At 36.0% G+C, this 19965-nt stretch overlaps 4 protein-coding genes across 9 annotated transcripts; 3 read left to right on the top strand and 1 right to left on the bottom strand.

Moving 5' to 3' along the window:
* The first annotated feature begins 1601 nt into the window (after window positions 1-1601).
* Window positions 1602-4511, top strand: LOC108469640 (syntaxin-22). Its single transcript, XM_017770601.2, has 7 exons — window positions 1602-2034; window positions 2419-2512; window positions 2652-2791; window positions 3050-3121; window positions 3562-3719; window positions 3817-3917; window positions 4126-4511. Exons 1-7 carry the CDS (start codon window positions 1847-1849, stop codon window positions 4189-4191), a joined length of 819 nt encoding a protein of 272 aa, XP_017626090.1. The 5' UTR covers window positions 1602-1846; the 3' UTR covers window positions 4192-4511.
* Window positions 4512-4630: 119 nt separating this feature from the next.
* LOC108469639 (uncharacterized) lies at window positions 4631-6757 on the top strand. Of its 2 annotated transcripts, none has more exons than XM_053018367.1 (7): window positions 4631-5008; window positions 5093-5182; window positions 5268-5422; window positions 5698-5776; window positions 6021-6140; window positions 6213-6283; window positions 6377-6757. In XM_053018367.1, the coding sequence occupies exons 1-7, from the start codon at window positions 4901-4903 to the stop codon at window positions 6606-6608; spliced, it is 855 nt and encodes a 284-aa protein (XP_052874327.1). In that variant the 5' UTR covers window positions 4631-4900; the 3' UTR covers window positions 6609-6757. The 2 variants fall into 2 exon arrangements, with proteins under 2 accessions (XP_052874327.1, XP_017626088.1); XM_017770599.2 differs by having other exon boundaries at window positions 5656-5776.
* A 94-nt stretch (window positions 6758-6851) lies between these two features.
* LOC108469638 (calmodulin-interacting protein 111) lies at window positions 6852-13724 on the bottom strand. 3 transcript variants are annotated; one of them, XM_017770597.2, is made up of 11 exons: window positions 13102-13724; window positions 12811-12969; window positions 11561-12432; window positions 10777-10981; window positions 10297-10504; window positions 9310-9803; window positions 8648-9074; window positions 8422-8502; window positions 8099-8289; window positions 7840-8027; window positions 6852-7257 (listed from the first exon to the last, which is right to left on the bottom strand). In XM_017770597.2, the coding sequence occupies exons 1-11, from the start codon at window positions 13387-13389 to the stop codon at window positions 7197-7199; spliced, it is 3174 nt and encodes a 1057-aa protein (XP_017626086.1). In that variant the 5' UTR covers window positions 13390-13724; the 3' UTR covers window positions 6852-7196. The 3 variants fall into 3 exon arrangements, with proteins under 3 accessions (XP_017626086.1, XP_052874326.1, XP_017626087.1); XM_053018366.1 differs by having other exon boundaries at window positions 6852-7253; window positions 13102-13707; XM_017770598.2 differs by having other exon boundaries at window positions 12816-12969; window positions 13102-13233.
* Window positions 13725-15241: 1517 nt separating this feature from the next.
* LOC108469853 (alpha,alpha-trehalose-phosphate synthase [UDP-forming] 5) lies at window positions 15242-19614 on the top strand. 3 transcript variants are annotated; one of them, XM_017770922.2, is made up of 4 exons: window positions 15242-15573; window positions 16282-18373; window positions 18558-18831; window positions 19084-19614. In XM_017770922.2, the coding sequence occupies exons 2-4, from the start codon at window positions 16386-16388 to the stop codon at window positions 19408-19410; spliced, it is 2589 nt and encodes an 862-aa protein (XP_017626411.1). In that variant the 5' UTR covers window positions 15242-15573; window positions 16282-16385; the 3' UTR covers window positions 19411-19614. The 3 variants fall into 3 exon arrangements, with proteins under 3 accessions (XP_017626411.1, XP_017626410.1, XP_052887566.1); XM_017770921.2 differs by having other exon boundaries at window positions 15259-15573; window positions 16298-18373; XM_053031606.1 differs by lacking the exon at window positions 15242-15573 and adding an exon at window positions 15584-16012 and having other exon boundaries at window positions 16298-18373.
* The last annotated feature ends 351 nt before the right edge of the window (window positions 19615-19965 follow it).

Here is a 19965-nt window from a genome sequence, read left to right as displayed (position 1 = left end):
ATAATAATTAAAATATTTAAAAATATTATAAAACATTTTAAATATATATTACAAATTTTTAAAATTAATAATATAAATTAAATAAGCAAAATAAATTAAGAAAATAATATAAAACTTAAAAAGGAAAAATTTAAGAAAGAGACAAAATATAAGAAAAAAGTAAAAAAATAAAAAAGTAAAAAAAATATAAGAACCTGACAAATCAGAAAAGTGGTGACGCCATTTAGAATGGCTCCACCCAAAAATGGAATTTTTTTTAAGTCCCCCGTTTTTTCAGATTTTTTAGTATTTCCTTAGTATTTTATACGTATTGGTGGCGCCATTCAACATGGCTCCACCAAAAAATAATTTTTTAATACCCCTGGCTGACGTGGCAAAGTGGTGGCGTCATATTATATGGCTCCACCACTTTTTACTGTAGAAAATGGATTATTTTTGTATATAATTAAAAGGGTGAGTTATTTTGATAATTAATTTATTTTTTAGGGTTACTTTTATAAAAAAGCCTAGCATTCCAAATGCAATCACTTTCTTACCTATTAAATTTTTAAGAAAGTAGCCACTTTCTATCATACCAAACATACTCTTAAATTGAAAAAAAAGATAAGTCTAAGGGCACTCAACCTATGTTATTTTGATTGCTGTAATAGCGACAATACCAATTAAATAAATGCATGATTGATAAACATATCCTAAAATTAGATTAAGCTTAAAATGCATCCATTTATACAGTACTAAATCAAGATTCTTATTAATGTTTTTGAAACTAGATTGATGGTCAAACCGATTAGATCATCGATTTTCAATTCGATTGGTTCGAATGGTTCAAAGTAAATAAATGTTAAAAATTTATAAAAATCAATTCAATCATCAGTTTAATCGATTTTTTATCTCGTTACAATCAGTCTATACTAATTTATTAATTAATCAATTTTATATATCTCACTAAATTGATACCTAACCAATTTCCAATCCAATTGATCTGATGTATTAAATCAACAATGTTTTTTTTTTTCTTACATAAATTAAAAATAAATAATAGCAAAATCCATATTCATAGGGACCCAAATAAAAAAGAAAAAACCTTTAATCAATAAACCAATGAGCCCACTCGTGCTGAAGAAGAAAAAAGAGCTCCAGTCGTGGTGGAAACTCAGCTGTACACTTTCCATCACCCCACGTTTCTTTCTTTTCACCTTGTCGGAATAAAATAAAATACACTACAACAGAATAATAACCAAAATTTAAAATTACGAGGAGATAAATTGAATCAATTAGTAAAAATAAATTAAAATTAATTAATTCGAATCAAAGTTTTATTTTAGATTTATAAAGTTGGGTAGGACAATTAAACTAAACATGATTGACATAATAAAAAATATATAATGTATTTAATAGAGTTTCGATTTGTTTGAAAACTTAAAAGAAAAAATAACCTAACACAAAAAAATTCAATTAAATATCAGAATTTACCGGAATTAAAAGAATGATGTGATTGGATTGGGTTAATCACTTTTTTTTTGGTGTAAATCAAATTTTAAAATTACACTGATTAAGAAATAATTATCATTCTTAAAAAAGAAAAAAAAAAGAAAATTTATTTTGAATACGTCAAATTCGATTCTATTTCTTTTTTTAATTGCTCTGTTACAGTGCCTCAAATCTCGCCCTGTTCTTAGGTTCCTTTTTTTCACCCAATTTCCATCGTCTTTCCTAACCGTTCAATTGAACATCCCCTCTTTTCTGGTCTTTTTGTTTTCCCATCCCTTTCTCTAGAAAATTTTGACACCAATTTTCTCGAGAAAGTTAGGGTTTTTACAAAGACAGATATAGAGAAGGAGCAATCATGAGCTTTCAAGATCTGGAGGCTGGACGGCCATTTGCGTCGAGGCAAAACATGATCAACGGAAAGCAAGACGCTTCGCAAGCTGTGGCTTCTGGCATTTTCCAAATCAACACCGCCGTCTCCACATTCCAGCGACTCGTCAATACCCTTGGCACTCCCAAGGACACCCCTGAGCTCCGAGAAAAACTGTAATTTTGACTGTCGACGTGATTTATAATGGATCATTGTTTAATTTGGAGTCAAAATACGTACAATTATGGTTTACTTTTGTTCAATTGCGTTTTCGAGGGAGTCCAATTAGGGATGATAAATTATTTCCTTGGTCTAGTTCAATATGACTTTCTTTTGGAGAAAACTCAGAGAATTCTCTTTTACGCTTGGATGAACGTGACGATTCTCGAAATAGTTTATATATTTTTTGATATTTAATCTTGGACTTTCTTGATTTTATAGTAATCTGCATCGTTGTATTGCATGGGAAACAGTTGCTTTCTTTCTATTTTCTTGAGTGGTTTTCGGTATGCTAATTATATCGGGAGTGGGCAGTATAGCTGATATGTCTCACTTGGCAGGCATAAAACAAGGCTACATATTGGGCAATTGGTGAAGGACACTTCAGCTAAACTTAAACAAGCTAGTGAAACCGATCACCATGCTGAAGTTAGCGTAAGTTTGGTTTCTGGTTGATTATGTCTACCAAGCAAAGCAGCTGTGATGTTTGTTGTTATTATTTTTATTTATTTGAAATTCATGGTAAGTCATACGAAGTAAGAATTTGATGCCTTTTGTTTCCTTGTAATTGTAGACAAGCAAAAAGATAACAGATGCCAAACTTGCAAAAGATTTTCAAGCAGTTTTGAAAGAGTTTCAGAAGGCTCAACGGCTTGCAGCTGAAAGAGAAACTTCATATTCCCCTTTTGTTCCCCAGTCAGCTCTTCCTGCAAGGTATGTATCATGGGAGGGCCTACATGTACATGGATGTGTGGCAGAGTGAGTTCTATGTGTTTGTGTTAGTTTCATACATGGAAAATTGAGTCGTTAGCAACGTGGTTTTGACAAATGACATAAAAACCTCTATACTGAATACTGAAATTTCTGCCATTTACTGGTTGCAAATTTAAATTGTTACTTGGTACTCTTCAATCCTGCTTTAGGCTTTGGCATGTTATTTTTATACTCGAGATTTCTTCCTGTTATATGCAGCTACACGGCAGATGAGATGGATGCAGGTTCTAATAAAAGTGCTGAACAGCGAGCCCTTCTTGTTGAAAGAAGGTAAGTTCTTTAGGAATTTTAGCAAGCCATCCCCATTGCATGTTGCAGGCTGTTTGGATCACTTTTGACTTTTCTAAATAAATTCTGGATTTGTATGAACCCTCTGTGCCAGTTCTTTTTTCCGGCGTCCATGTGTCTACATGCATACTTGCCTGCTTGTATATCAATATGCCTTTATAAGATTGGAGCAACAAAAGTAATCAAAAGATCCTAGTTTGTGCTTCCTAGATACTTGTGGGAAGGTTTATAATCATATTCTTTTCTCCATTCCATGCATATTTAAAATATGTATTGTCTAGAGAACTTTAAGAACAAAACCTTGTGTAATACAAGGAAGCTATTTGTTTAAACTGTTTATCTGTTGCGTTATCTTATTGTTGATTTTTTTGAATTTGATAGTCCAACTGCAGCCTTTAGCTTTTGAGTATTCTTCCTTGCAGACAAGAGGTCGTGCTGTTGGATAATGAGATTGCATTTAATGAGGCTATCATTGATGAAAGAGAACAAGGAATTCAAGAAATTCAGCAGCAAATTGGTGAGGTGAACGAGATCTTCAAAGATCTTGCTGTGCTAGTTCATGAGCAGGGAACTATGATTGGTAAAAAAAATATTTAATCATTTGCATTGAGTTAACTATGGCTGTTCTCAACTTCTGGATCATGTAGAGAAGTACTGAAAGTTTATCTGTGGTGCAGATGACATCGGGACCCATATTGAAAATTCCCAGGCTGCCACTTCACAGGCAAAATCCCATCTCGTGAAAGCCGCAAAGAGCCAGAGATCAAATTCTTCTCTGGTAACATACAATGCTCTGTTTCTTTTATTTTATGAAGTTAAAATTGTGTGTTGCATGTAAAACACAATTAAAACAGAGGTTAGGTATTTGCTTCTTTTAATTGTAATAATGGGACTTGTGTGGGGTTTTCGTAAGCTGTCTTCTGACCTGCCTATACAAAGCCGCCTTCATTCCAAGGAATTAATATGTTTATATTTTTTTTGGGCAGGCATGCTTGCTCCTGGTGATATTCGGAATTGTGCTTCTGATAGTGATCATAGTACTGGCAGCCTAATCAGAAAGTCGTCCAAGATGATCAAGGGCAAACTCAAAAGATCTTCCCAGCAGCAAGAATGTGGTCTTCTGAGTAATGTGTTTGACGTTTGTTTGCAAGACATGATGGCTGACTCGAATTCGCTTAATAGTTTTTCAAGTATATAGCATGTGATTATCAGTAAATCATAATGATATTTTTGGTTAATCTTTGGCGGAGTGTCTCTTTTCTAAGTTGGTGTTTTGGTTTTTTTGTTGAGGATGTCTTTACAGCTTTCGTGTTGTAATAAGAGTTGCAATTCTTTGTCTTTCTATATAAATATATATCTATGAGTTGTTAAATAGCTAGCTTAAAATATTTATGCATTGCTTCAAAGTATGCTAGGTTTTCTGATTTCCATCCCATAAAAAAAAAAAAGTAGAAATTCATGTTGGCCGATGTCTAAGAAATTGGTTTGGTGCCAATACAATTGAAAGAGCGGATATGAAGGGCTGGATCAATGCCAACAATCCATGACTTTCACACTAATTAAATTTAATCTCAAGTAATAATTTTATTTATTCCAACTATTTGAGTTGAAAATTGTAGTACACCTTTTATATTACAAAATCATCAGAATTAATGGTCTTCAAAACTGCTGAGCTGGAAAAGATTAGTAGATCACCGGTCTTTTAGGTCTCGAGGGGAATTGGCGGGAAAGGAAAACAAGGAGAGAGAGATTGTGGAAGAGATGAGCTCGTCGGCAGTAGAAGCAGAAGCGCCGGATCTGGTGTGCCAGTTGGACAACGTCCAAGGTATGGTCGACGCACTCTCTGCCGTTCGATGGAAACGCCATCAGGTCTCTTTCTTTTCTTTTCTTTTTTTGAAAATTTACGGTTAGGGTTTTGGGGATTTCAATTTGCTATTTTTGCTATAAGCATAGGACGCAGTGGTGGAATTATCAGAGCATGGTGTCGTTTTGATCGTGGAGGATACTGGTTGTCTTCAAGCCAAAGTTTATCTTCAACGTGAGGTACTCATTTTTCTTCTTCTTTTCCCCATTTATTTTAGTTAATCTGTAGCTGTTTGAGCTTCAGCCGTTCCTTTCCTATTTTCAGCTATTCGTTCGCTATGAATATCATGCTGAAGGGCGACCACGATTTGGAGTAAGTTTGGGCCTCTTTGTCGACTGTTTGAACTCATTTTCTGCACCTGGACGTTCAAGTATGATCGAGATTCAATACCCAGGACCTGATATGCAGCTTCTTATCAAGTATATAAATCATATTCTTTCTTTATCAGCATCTAATATAGTAGAATTTCAATTCAATGTTGAGAATAACTCCGGTAAATACGGTATGAATTTCCAATTGTATCTAATTTCAACTTAAATAAGTCAAGGGAGCAAGGTCCCTCTCATCCATGATTAAGTTGATTTCTACATATTTAAAAACTCAGCTCCTGGTGTGACTGTTTTTTTTTTCTTTTCTTTTCAATGATTGTTAGGTCTGTTGATTCACTTGATGCTTGTATTTATGCGGAAATCAGGACAAGAATTCCAGATACAATTTCATGGGACTACAACTTTGAACCTGCCGGAAGCACGCCACTTACTTTTACTGTCAAGGTATTGTATGTTCGTGGTGTGATCATATCATATAAGAAAGAACAAAGCATGGTTAATGGCTGCTTCAACCCCTTGTACACCTAAATCTCTGATGTAATGGATTTTTGAGCTTTTCCAGACACCATTGTTGTCTTCTATTAAGAAGATGATACTACATGGTTGGAATGTCCACTTTTGCTTTAAGATCCTGTTAGGTTCAACCAATTCTTACGGCTGCAAATTACAACCATAGTTTTTTATTCAGTCCGCAGCATTAAAAGAAGCAATTGATGATCTAGAATGGCCAGGGTCGAGCATCCAGATCAATCTACAGCCAGATCCCCCATGCATTACGTTTAAAGGAGAAGGCCATGGAGACTTGCAGGTGCTGTTTTACTTCCACATCCGTTGAGGTTTTTGACCACTCGGAAGCTTAACTACTCATCCTTTCTTGCAGATAGATTTCACCTATTATGTAAATACGGATCTTGTGATTGCATTTCACTGTGATTGCCAAGTATCCTATAGGTATGTTTATTTTCAATTGATTCTTTATATCATATACTTACCATTTCACTTAAGCAAACCAATATCATCTGTTACTGTGTTGGAACTTGGCAGGTATAAATACAAGTTTCTTCGAGCAACAACATCGAATCTACCCAGCAGTGTTATTAAAGATAACAGAGGAAGTAAACTGACCATTGGGAGAGGAGGGATGTTGAAAGTTCAACACTTGGTTTCAGTTGCTAGATCAGCTACTTCACATCCTCATATTGATTCTGCTGGGCATCAGCAACCTAGTCGAATTGCTTATATCGAGTTCTTTGTGAAGTCTGAGGTAGATGAATAAAGTTGATTCATAGGAATTCTGTTTTATTTTTCGGCATTCAATTTGGAGCTGTCAGTGATCTATCAAGTTGTAGCAGTGCAAAGGAAAACCGACTTTTGAATTTTTCTTAATGATTATATATAATTTCATACTTGATTCATGACACTGAAGTTTTGGGACTTAATTAATAGATAATATATATTTCAATTGTTGTTATCTCTAATCCAAAGGAAATAATTATAGTAGATAATGAAATTAGCACTGTTTTAAGGAGAAATTAGGTCATTAGATAAAACTTATAGGGGTCCTCAAAGAACTCTGAAGATCAATAAATTACAAATATATAGACGTGCTATTACATTTTACAAGGCAAGCCAAGTCAAAATTTTGGGTTTCCATAAATCCGTTCTACTCTACTGCATCTTCTAGCATTGATAGTACTTGCAAAAATCCTGAACCAGACACGGCTAAACTGAAACTCCATCTCACTGCCAAAACTAACTCCATTTGATATAAAATGCACATATTAATTGCTCCATTCTTTCCACAGCCACTGGACTGGGCTGGACATTTTGTTTAATGTATTCTTGATGAAAGCATTCTCTGAGCCTATGATGGCTGCTTTGCCAAGCCACCAAACAACTCTGAGACGGGCTTTATTACAGTCTGCCTGCATTTAGATTGAGAGAATAAACCACATTGATTCAATCACATTCATATTACAGAACTCCAAAGTTTCAACTACTAATAACATCAAAGAAGTCATCTTTCCTTGATAGAAACCAAACTAGTTTTTTTATTAATTTTGATGCTATCAAATTCTAAACCCCACCAGCAGGAAGAAAAAAGAAAAGCCTTCAACTATGTCACAAAGTGTGTTGATCACTATAGTTTGGTTTCTTCTAACAGAAACAGTGCAATGGGTTGCCATCCTATAAGATCTGATACGGAACAGTTGAGCTTTAGCACTTTGGCTCTTTTGGATTAATATTTATAGTTCCTTTAAATCTTTCCAGCAAAGCTTTAGAACATTAGTCCCTAAGGACAAATCACATATACGGTAATGCCAAATCTGACAGAAACCCAGAATTCAAGATCATATGCAAATATGCAAGTTCTCATTGATTATATATATTCAGTTGCTGTGCGTATTTCGCATGTTGAGATCGTTAGAGAAAGAGAGCTACATCACAGCTACTCAGTCTCATTGACAGAATATCGAGGAAAGCGAAGTAAAAGAAGAAATGTTTACCAAAATGTGAACCCAGTGAATCTAGTTGAGCACTGTTGAGATCCTAGTTTCTTTTCCACAGAGCTGGAGTGAACAAGCCTTTCAAACTTTGCTGATAGCTCTTGATACAACTGAATCTCCGATGGCCGTGCTTGTCTGATTGCAGTTTTTATGTGGCACATTGCTAATTCCTCAGCATCAAGGCTCTCCTGATTCCAACTTAACATTAAATAAAAAATGATAAAGAAAGGTCCAAAATACAAAGCTTGAACTCACAAACCTCAAGAGCTATGACAGCTGCCTCCCGGCAAATCAATGATATATCGGCACCAGTACAGCCCTCCGTGAGATGAGCAAGTTCTTTTAAGCTAACATCAGAGCTGCAAGGACTTTTGCTCAAATGGATGCGAAATATCTCTTCACGGTCATTCTCATCTGGTGGTCCCACATATAACAGTCGATCGAAACGTCCTGCATGAATCTTTTGTTAGATAATATGAGAAGGTAAACATGTTCATGCCATACAAGGACTAGAAAGTTGTAATGTTGGCTGCATTCCCCTGTGCATCAACAGTGGCAGGGAAGGAGAGAGAAAGAAAGGACCTGGTCTTAGAAGGGCAGGGTCAATCTTGTCTGGTCGATTAGTGGCTGCAATAACAGTAACATCAACTCTTTGATGCAAACCTAGAATGGCGAGAATTTTAATCCAGTCAGTATACTACAAGAAGAAAACTACAGAGCATTGATATCCCATATGAGAAAATATATATATGTGAATGAAAGCACCATAAATATATGAGAGAAATAATGCTTAGCATCTAATACTAACCATCCAACTCAACAAGAAGTTGACTCATGACCCTGTCAGAAACCGAAACCCCATCATTATCCTTCCCACGAGTTACAGCAAGGCTATCAATTTCATCAAAAAATATGATTGACGGAGCATTAGCCCTTGCCTTTGCAAAAAGGGATCTTACTGCCTTCTCAGACTCACCAACCCATTTGCTGAAAAGTTCTGGACCCTTCACCGCTAGAAAATTCAATCCAGCCTCAGAAGCCACAGCACGAGCCATGAGGGTTTTGCTACAACCTGGAGGTCCAAACATCAACACCCCTGTGGGAGGCCGAGTACCAATCCTCTTAAATGCATCCTGGTGTTTTTGAGGCCATTCAACAGCTTCCATTAGCTGAGTTTTGACCTCCCTTTGACCGCCAACATCTTCCCAGTTAACTTTTGGAACCTCAAGTATGATCTGGAGGTAGAGAAAAAGGGTCGAATACATGGTAAATAAATCAACTTGCAACTCTAAGAAATATCAGCTTTGATCCTTTTTAGTTAAAATATTCTAAAATCATGTTGGAAGGATAAATTTGTGTACACGGCAACTGTTATTTGGTGTTGTCATAACAATAGTAGAGACCAGTTCCATTGAACAAATTGCAAGAAAAGATTTCCCCAAAAAACAGTTATATCTCTTAGTCACATACCTCACGCATGGCACTAGGTCTCACTTTCATCCTGGCCTTTTCAAAATCCTCAAACACCAAACTTAGCAGGCAATTTTCTTTCACCAAAGACAGCCCTTCAGAATTATTGTTAATGCCATTCTGGATGTTAGCTGTTATTTGTGAGACCATCTCAGTAGAATCAGGCAATTTGCAAGAGGATGTAGAATCTGAAGAACTAGATGAAATGTCTCTTAAATCACTTCCACCTTCCATTCCTTCCATATTATTGCCTGACTGGCCCACATATGTTATTGGCATTTCACAGGATCCCAAACCATGACAAGAAACTCTAAATTTAGAGTAGCGCCTAAGACAACCTAGAGCTGCCTCATTACAAAGGGAAGCTAGATCAGCACCTACAAAACCATGTGTAGCCATGGCAAGTTGCTGAACTTGCATATCTGAAATGCAGTGGTCCATGTTTCTAAGAAGAGTACGTAGTATATCTAGCCGTTGCTTTGGAGATGGCACACCTGCATATGAATTATCAATCTAGCATATCAGAGATCAGGGAAAAAGATTTGCTATTTGTATTTGCACCAATTGGATGGACAACAAAAGAAACAACAAAACCTATTATTCTAAGTTCATTTATGATACCACAGGCTTCCTTGAATATGGTAAATGCACCAAGAGTTCCCAGACTTGAATATTTATTATATTCATTTATTTCTTAGATATTTTAAGCTACTAAGAAAAATTTCTAAACTCAAATATCTTTCCATTTCTTCCTCCATGCAAGCTTTGAGGAAAAATAAACAAGAAACAACTCCATCTGTTCGATATTGATTAAATTATAACTGAATTACACTTTACCCACAACAAATCAGTTTGTGAGAACATCATAATGAATACATAGTACTTGAGATGGAGTAGATGATGTCATTTATCATGTGAATGTAAGAAGAGTTACCATTAAAAAAATTATCAAGGTAATGAAATTTAATATCACAAATTCTATCTTACCAATCTCAAATTCCCTGTCAAATCTTCCAGGTCGTCTAAGTGCAGGCTCAATGCTATCAGGCCTGTTGGTAGCAGCAATCACAAGTACTCCATCAGTTGTACTAACCCCATCCATCAAATTCAACAAAGTAGCAACCATTCTTTGGGATAGTTGTTCACCTCCTTCTTTCCGTGCAGGAGCTATGGCATCCAACTCATCAATGAAAACCTACAGAGAGGAACTTGGTTAGGACGCATCTAAGAGGTACAGGAGATATGCAATGATTCTTAGAAGACATAACCTTCAATTTTTTCCTTCAAAAGATAAAACGGAAAGGTTAAAATTGACATGTTAACATTTTTCTACAATGTCTTATCAAGAATTTGTTGTTCATCCTCTTTATGGTGTTACAAAGTCACAACAACTAAGCATAGAGTTATAATGCACACAGTGAAGAAAGCCAACAAAACTAACCAAAAGTTTGAGAGAACAAAACTAACCACGGAAGGTGCAGCCTGTATAGCTGACTCAAAAACTTTGTGTAATTCTTGCTCACTTTCTCCATGATATTGACTAACAATCTCTGGTCCATTAACACAGAAGAGGTTAATACCAGCATCACGAACACATATCCGTGCCAAAGAAGTCTTTCCCGTTCCAGGTGGGCCATGAATAAGCACTCCCTTTGTAGTTTGTAAACCAAAACTAAAACAGTTACATTAGTGATCAACATTTAACTTTTACCATGAGAAACAAAAGAGAGAAAAAGGATAAAAACAAAAAGCATCTGTGAATGAATGCATCAGTGAACTCCAACATCTGAGAAAATAGCAACAAGAACACTTTACTGCTTAAAACAACAAACTGCCAAATTCAATTAAAAGATAAAAAGAGATTTTTTCCATGTTATGGAAATGGAAACCCACATAATATATAGATTTTACATCACAGGCTCGATTGTCTAGCCCTCACAACCTCATTCAAGTTAGCTGATCATGGACCAAACTTTCATCAAGTATAGGTAAACAAGTTTTAGAGCCTGATGCTAACCAGCTAGTGCATAATCTGATCCTTTGTAATTTGCTTTTTTACAAACAAATACATTCTACGCATTACAACATGCCTAATCTTCATTGTAATGGACAATTTCAACATCATAATAGTTTATTTATATGGAAAACAAAAAACTTTCACAGAATAGACTAGTATTTTGTATAACAGACCACTCAGTAATACTATTAGTTCCAAAATGTAAACAAGCAGGAGCAAATTTATATCATTTACCTTGACAAAGCATTCTTCACCAATGAGGAAATGATTTCCTTCAATATTGCATATTCTTTAGACAAGCCACCCAAATCTGGAATATCATGCTCCATAATGGTTTTCACATTGCCAGAGTCATTTTGCACACACGGTGAAGATCTTTCAGCTTGAGTTTCAGAAGACAAATCCAATGATGACTGTAAGTATACTTCAGTCTTGTGGTCTACAACAAAAGCACTATTCACATGCTCCATTGGTTCAAGAGTTTGTGGGGGCAAGCTATGATGACTTCCATTTGTCAAATCTTTGTTACTGATACCAGCACCTATCACACGGAAAATGCAAAGCTCCGAAAGAATTGGAATGGCCACAATATTTCCACGCAATAGATTTCGTGAATACAACCATGAAGTAGCACAGGTCTCTAGTAGCTTCTTAGAACTTTCATCCCTTAAAATCTCTTTAACATCAAATGAATCAACACATAAACCATTTGGTTTGGAGATATTTGATGCAGAGCTTTCACAAAAGGGTGAATCTACCTGAGCAGAATGAAGTGAACTCAGCTTTGACTGATATAATGGCGTCTTAGGGGAAGATGTTATTCCATTCTCAAATAGATCATGACTTCTCCCTGTAGAGAATTCCATTTTAGATTGTATATCATAGCTTGTATTTACTGTATTCTTAGAAGTCAGCTCCAGATGCAATTGCTGGCAGCTATTCAATGAGAGGCAATTAGAATTTGGGTTATGACCCTTTTCACTCTCATTTATAAGACCAGTTTGAAATTCACTTTGTATAGGGTAAACAAACACGATGCTCCCAGAAGAGGGAGAACCCAGTGTATATGAAAGGCTTGAAGACAATCTGACTCCATTCTTCAAAACCTGGAAAGAAAGAAAAAGATGAAGGTAGAGCATAGCATCAAGTCCATTTGTAGCTTCCAAAATTAAGAAGGTGCAAGTTAAGAGACATAGCATCAAGTCCATAATTTACAACTTAAATGATATCCATCAATTCGCCTTAACAAAATATGCAGCCCCAACGGACCCTCTGAAATATATTCTACCACATAAACTTAAGTAGTTACCCATATCCTTTCAGAAGTAACCAACTTTTATTTAATTGTAATGCATCTACATTAGGTATAACGGTAGCGGAAGCATCCACTTCCTTTTAACTTTTGTTTAAATTCATACAAAAAAAAAAAAAGGAGAAGATAGTATATAAAGAGTGTTAGACTACCATAAGATGGTCATTCGAACCTTACAAGATGGAAAAACTGTAGCAAGTGCAAAGTAGTTTCCAACTTCTTTTGTAGTTTCATTGGCCGAACCAACACCAAAAGGTAGAGTATATTCATCTGTTACAGAACTTAAAGGACATCCATTTGAATGTTTATTCTTCAAAGCAGAAAGTGAGACCTAGCAATGGGATTAGAATATAATTCAGCAGCAGAAAAGCGGTGGTGCAGCAAGGGTAAGAATGCAATCCTTGAAAAGTTACTAACATTTCCTATCACATACTAGAAAGTAGAAACAGTCATAATGAATTACCGATACTAATGAACCAGGAGCGAGATAAGAAGCGACCATAGAAGACTCTGACAACCAAATTTTACAGCTTCTAGTTTCGGAATCAACATAATTAACTCGTCCAATGAAAGCAGATTTTCCAATAAGAGAAGGATATTGCTTCGAAACTTCATCAATGGAACACCTAAGATCTTCTTCACTAACTTCTGAATCAAGAGAAGTCACCGAAAGTGTCCGTGGAGAAGCCGATAGGTCGGAATTTGATTGCCTTGAAGGCGTCTTCGATTGCTTCTTGGACTTTGAAGGCATCTCCACAGCAGGCCCCAAAGCCTGGGATCAGAAAGTAAAATAAAGAAGAAATAAACTGACTGCAGTGGAACTGAAGAATGGCGAAGCTTTCTTCTTGAGGGAGGCGGCTCTTATTTTGGTGCCGCGAACAAAGCGAAAACAAATGGTGAGCACTAAGAAAGCACACTGTGAGGTCCCTAAGGTCTCAAAACAACCGCAATTTGTAGGATACAGTCAGATTTATATTTTGGGGCCAAATGTGAGGCAAGCTTATTCTCAGTTTTGGTTCAAAGCAGCCCACCCTGGGTTTTGTTTTTGATGCTATATATCGAACAATAAATTCAAAAATAAACTCTGAGGAAGAAAATTTGAAAGATAAAATCATTATATAACTTTTTTTTTTTTAATTTTAAATTTAAAATTTTGAATTTAAAATAAATAAAATTTAAATAATTTATTTTGGTACAAATTAAAATTTTAAATAACATAAAAAAAAAAAAATAGTTCACTAATTTTTATGGGAGGAAAAGAAGAGAATGGAGAAATTGAGAAAACAAGTGTGAAGTAAGTGAAAGGTGAATGAGTAAAGTAAAAATAGGGTAACATTTGTAAAATGTTTTACGAGTTCTCAAAGTGTAAAACATGAAGTTAATTGTAAGATATTTTGCATTGCCCAATTTTATTTTCTGTAAACAAGCACATAAATATGAGAACTATATTTTCCCTAAAATAACAAACACACCCTTATACTTCAAATCCAAATTTCGCTACTAAATACAAACAATTTAAAATAATAAACTAAATTAAGAGTGTCACTTTCGCAACTGTTCTTAGATACAATTATTTGTTGTTGTGAACCTAGCCTGCTATAATTGAAAGGGTTAATAAAGTGGTTAATCTGGGGTTAATGTAAGTTTTGCCCCTTCAATTTTTTTTTTTTTTTACTTTTATTCCTGAATTTGAAAAGTATTATTCATTTAAGCCTATTATGAAAAAAAGGGGGATAATGTGATTTTTTGCTATTGAACTTGATAGTTACATCCCCATTATCCTCTTAAACTTCATAATTAGCTTCACTTTGATACCTATATATATTTTTTAACCTGGTTTGAACTTGAAAATTATGTCTATTTTCAATTTAAATAAAGTAGATGATGATGTCATACAATATTAGAGTATCATATTTAGTTTTTAATGACCGAACTGATGGTTGAACAAGTTAAATCATCAATTCTCGATTTAACCAATTCAATTGTCAGACTAACAATAATTAAAAAAATTATAAAAATATAAAAAAATCAAGTAAAACCGGTTTTATCTCTCTTTTTACTTATTTTTTTTTAGATTTTTGAGAATTTTAATTATTACTAGTTTGACAATTGAACTAATTAAACTAGTTGAATCAAGAATTAGTGGTCTAACCTATTTAACCATGAGTTCAGTTATTAAAACATTGAATAGGACAACTATGAGATTATACCACATCATGATCTAAAAATTTTAATTTTTCAAATTTAGAATACTAAATCATCAAACTTTTAAGATTTTTTTAAAAAATTTAAGTTTAGAGATAAACATAAATTTAATTATTAAATTCAAGAATAAACCCAAAAAAATATAGATACCAAAATTAAGCTACAGGTGAATGTAAACCTCCTTATCAAATTTAGAGGTAAAAAGTTACGTTATCATTAATGATACCAAATTAATTAATCAAAGCAATTAATTATTGAGTTAAAGGCGCAGTGTGATGAGTTCTAAGAAATAGAAAAGAACAGAAGTGTACCAACTAGCTAGGGCCATGGCAGATACGTGTCGACCTCTCATGCCATCAATGTCAGGAGTTTGAGTTAGGTATGGTAATTAGAGGAGTTAATCTATGTTTGTAATGAAAACTAACCATAGTTAAAATTTAAAAGACATGTTAGTGGCAGTGTTGGGTTCTTTTTCTTTTCCATTGTTTGGATTCATTCTTTGCCTTCACTCATCACTCAACAAGACAGCACTCACGCAACTCTTTCAGAAAATGACAGCACAGAAAGAAAAGCATAAGATGCTTTGTACAAAGAAATACCATATGCTGTGAATTTCACACATCAAAGAGAAAGTAAGAAACTTTTTTTCGGGGGTACAACAAATGAGAATTGGCATGAACTAAAAGGCCTTCCTTCTTCACAAACAGAATCTTTCTTATAGCCTCCCAAGGTATGTTTTTTTTCTTCTAATCTTCTTCACTGCAATAACCCTTTTCGTTTTTGGTCTTCGTATTACCTGCCACTATCTGCTCTGCTTTTTTCTATTATTTGACTTCCCACTTACTTGGTTCCTTTTATCACTGCATGCTCTTTTGACGGCCTATGTTGTTTCTTTCTCTGGCTCTTCTATATAAAGCTTTTAACTTTATTTATTTTTATTTGAACATGGGTTGATTGTACATTTTGATATTTTTCAACTACCTGTTTTGATCAGCCTTGCTTTGTGTAATTAGTTGATTGCTTTGTTGAGGCTGATTAAAATCAAGAGGCAAATTTGCCACTACTAGATTAAAACTTGTCTGATTTAATTTTTTTTGGTTGAGGCTTTAGTGTATTGGTTCTTTTTGGGGTTTATTTCAAACCAACCAGTGTAGGTTGTAACTTGTAAGGTATTTGTTTTCCCCTTTAGAAGAGTTAAAAGCCCTTCTTAGTGATGTCTTCTCAAATTGGAAACTTGTATGGTACATGCATCTTGAGAATTATATGCCGCTTTTGGCTTTTACTTGCTGTTTTCAATGGATTCTTATACTATTGTTGCTTTTGAATTTTTCATTCATGCCGCATCTGGTAGGCTGATGAATGATATGCTAGGATGCACTTAACATGTGTTTGTTTTCCATATTGCCTTCTGAATTCTGATTATATTTTGATGTGCTAGTGTTTTCTCTTTGTAGATTTCTGTCAACTAGTTATAGAAAAGAGGATCAATAAGGTCTTGTGCAATTTTCAGAGGCAGGAAGGATTTTTCTATCCTTTGCTGTCATGGTTTCGAGGTCTTATTCTAACCTCTTGGACCTTGCTTATGGTGGTACCCCAACTCTTAGTCAAGAAAAAAAGAGGTTTCCTCGGGTGGCTACTGTCCCTGGGCTCTTGTCAGAGGTAGAAGACGATAACTGCAACAGTGTTAGCTCTGATGCTCCTTCTTCAGTTTCTCAAGAAAGGATGATTATCGTGGGAAACCAGCTTCCACTTCGAGCACATCAAAATACAGATGATGAGGGGTGGTGCTTTAGCTGGGATGAAGATTCACTTCTTTTGCAACTCAAAGATGGGCTTGGAGAAGATGTAGAAGTAATCTATGTAGGTTGCCTTAAAGAGGAGGTTCCTCCTAACGAACAAGACGATGTGGCCCAAACATTGCTTGAAACTTTCAAATGTGTCCCTGCATTCCTCCCTCCCGAGCTTTTCACTAAGTTCTATCATGGATTCTGTAAGCAACATCTGTGGCCTTTATTTCACTACATGCTTCCTCTATCACCAGATCTTGGTGGTCGATTTGATCGCTCCCTTTGGCAAGCTTATGTTTCTGTGAACAAGATTTTCGCCGACAAAGTGATGGAAGTCATAAACCCTGATGACGATTATGTGTGGGTTCATGACTATCATTTGATGGTTTTGCCAACATTTTTGAGGAAGAGGTTTAATAGGGTGAAGCTTGGATTTTTCCTCCATAGTCCATTTCCATCATCTGAAATATATAGGACACTTCCTGTAAGAGAGGAACTTTTAAGAGCACTACTCAACTCTGACCTCATTGGCTTTCATACTTTTGATTATGCCAGGCACTTCCTCACGTGTTGTAGCCGAATGCTCGGTCTTTCTTATCAGTCAAAGCGTGGCTACATAGGGCTTGAATATTATGGTCGGACGGTGAGTATTAAGATTCTTCCGGTTGGGATTCATATAGGACAGCTTCAGTCTGTGCTGAATCTTCCTGAGACTGAAGCTAAAGTGGCTGAGTTACGCAATAAATTTAGGGGTCAAACTGTTATGCTTGGGGTTGATGACATGGACATATTTAAGGGGATCAGCCTGAAGCTTTTGGCCATGGAACAATTGCTCATGCAACATACTGAGAATACCGGTCAGGTTGTTTTGGTTCAAATTGCAAATCCTGCGAGAGGCCGAGGAAGAGATGTAGCAGAAGTCCGGTCTGAAACTTATGCCACAGTGAAGAGGATTAATAATGCGTTTGGAAGACCAGGATATGATCCAGTGGTTTTAATTGATACCCCTCTCCAGTTTTATGAGCGGATTGCTTATTATGTTATAGCTGAGTGTTGTCTGGTTACAGCAGTGAGGGATGGGATGAACCTTATACCATATGAATATATTATATGCCGACAAGGAAATGAAAAGCTAGATCAGACCCTGGGGCTAAATCCCTTGGAACCAAAAAGGAGCATGTTGGTTGTTTCTGAATTTATTGGATGCTCACCATCCCTGAGTGGGGCAATTCGAGTAAATCCATGGAACATTGATGCTGTGGCTGACGCTATGGATTCCGCACTTATTCTCTCCGAGGCAGAAAAGCAATTGCGGCATGAGAAACATTACAGGTACGTGAGTACACATGATGTTGCATATTGGGCACGTAGCTTTTTGCAGGATCTTGAGAGGGCTTGTGGGGATCATTTAAGGAAGCGGTGCTGGGGAATTGGTTTTGGTTTAGGGTTCCGAGTAGTAGCTATGGATCCAAATTTTAGGAAGCTTTCTGTCGAGCACATTGTTGCAGCTTACAAGAGAACCAAGAACCGAGCAATTCTTTTGGATTACGATAGCACCTTGCTGCTGACTAGTTCATTAAGTACTATCCCCAATGTAGAGGCTGTTGGAATCTTGAACAATCTGTGTAGAGATCCCAAGAATGTTGTTTTCCTGGTCAGTGCAAAGGATAGAAAGACTCTAACTGAATGGTTTTCCTGTTGTGAGAAGCTTGGAATTGCAGCAGAGAATGGCTATTTTATCAGGTGTGTTTTTTTTTCCTGTTGCTTCAGCTCGATGAACATCTAATTCTTGTCGCCAATGCTTACAGTATGATTCAGTATCAGTTGAAGGTCGTTATTCCTTGTCTGTAACTGAGGAAAAAGCATTGCATAGAGAGGATCTAATTGTTCATAACTTGTCCCTTTATTTACTATCTTTTGTCCCCAGGCCAAAACATGATGCAGATTGGGAAACTTGTATCTCTGTGCCGGACTTTGATTGGAAGCAGATTGCTGAGCCCGTGATGAAATTGTACACTGAAACAACAGATGGTTCTGCCATTGAGACTAAAGAGAGCTCCCTTGTGTGGAACTACCGAGATGCTGATCCTGATTTCGGATTTTGCCAGGCTAAGGAACTTTTAGATCACCTCGAAAGTGTTCTTGCTAATGAGCCAGTTTTGGTAAAGAGTGGCCAGCACATTGTAGAAGTTAAACCTCAGGTTAGTAGCACATGTTCAACGAAATACCAGTTTATATCAATTACATAATTGCATTTTCTAGTTAACAAAACAGAGCAGAGCGAGTTATATAATTTAGTGAAAGCTTGTAGAGAATAAGTTCTGGAAGAAGTTTTAGGCATTACTTTTGAATGTCAATATCATTTAAATCCTCACTTCAAAACATTCATTTCCATTTTTGAAGTGCATAGAATATGTGTGCTGACTGCCATGCCCACACGTCTGCTCATTCAGGGTGTGAACAAGGGTCTGGTTGCGGAACATCTCCTGGTAACAATGAAACAAAAGGGAATGCTACCCGATTTTGTTCTGTGTATTGGGGATGACAGGTCTGATGAGGACATGTTTGAGGTGATAATGCGAGCAACGGCTGGCCCCTATCTCTCCCCAGTAGCGGATGTGTTTGCTTGCACGGTTGGGCAGAAATGTAGCAAGGCCAAGTACTACGTGGAAGACAGAACTGAGATATTGAGAATGTTTCAGGTTCTAGCCAATGCTTCTGAACATGCTTCCAAGATTGCTCCCCGCCCTTCTAACCGAGCCATTATTGACAGAGTGTGATCATCTTCACTCTCGTATCCAAGTCTACTTTGAATTTTCAACTACTAGAAGAGTATAAAATATGGGGCTATTGGTCCTTCGCATATATATAGAGTTTTCCAGTACCTATTGTTTACTATATTTATCTTGGGCTAGTTTTTCATGTCAGTGTTCTAAGAACATGAATAAAATAACTTTACAAATGAATAATCTTTTGGTTAATAATGGTTCTTCCACTTCCATATAAAAGCAACACAAGGGCTAATAAACACCATTATAAGATGCTTAGTAGACTTTGGAAATGAGTGTAATATTGGGCTAAATTAGCCCATTTTAGTGGCACAGTTGTGACCTAATTCTTAAACTCGAACCAAACTGGCCAATGTCATAGTCCCCTGACTGGTCTAAGCTTTATCCATGCTTGAAGCCAACGAAAAGGTGGTGATTAATGCAACTTTCGTTCGTCGCCTTCAGTCAATTTATGATTTCCTTGGTCAAAGCTGAGATGTCGGGATTGAGGTTTTTTGGGTTTTAAGTTTTATTATGGATGAGTCCAATTTAAATTTATTCGATCTA

Source organism: Gossypium arboreum, chromosome 8 (genome assembly GCF_025698485.1).
Source record: "Gossypium arboreum isolate Shixiya-1 chromosome 8, ASM2569848v2, whole genome shotgun sequence".
NCBI lineage: Eukaryota > Viridiplantae > Streptophyta > Magnoliopsida > Malvales > Malvaceae > Gossypium > Gossypium arboreum.
Note: the sequence above shows the minus strand (reverse complement) of the source record. Positions and strands in the feature narration are given on the sequence as shown.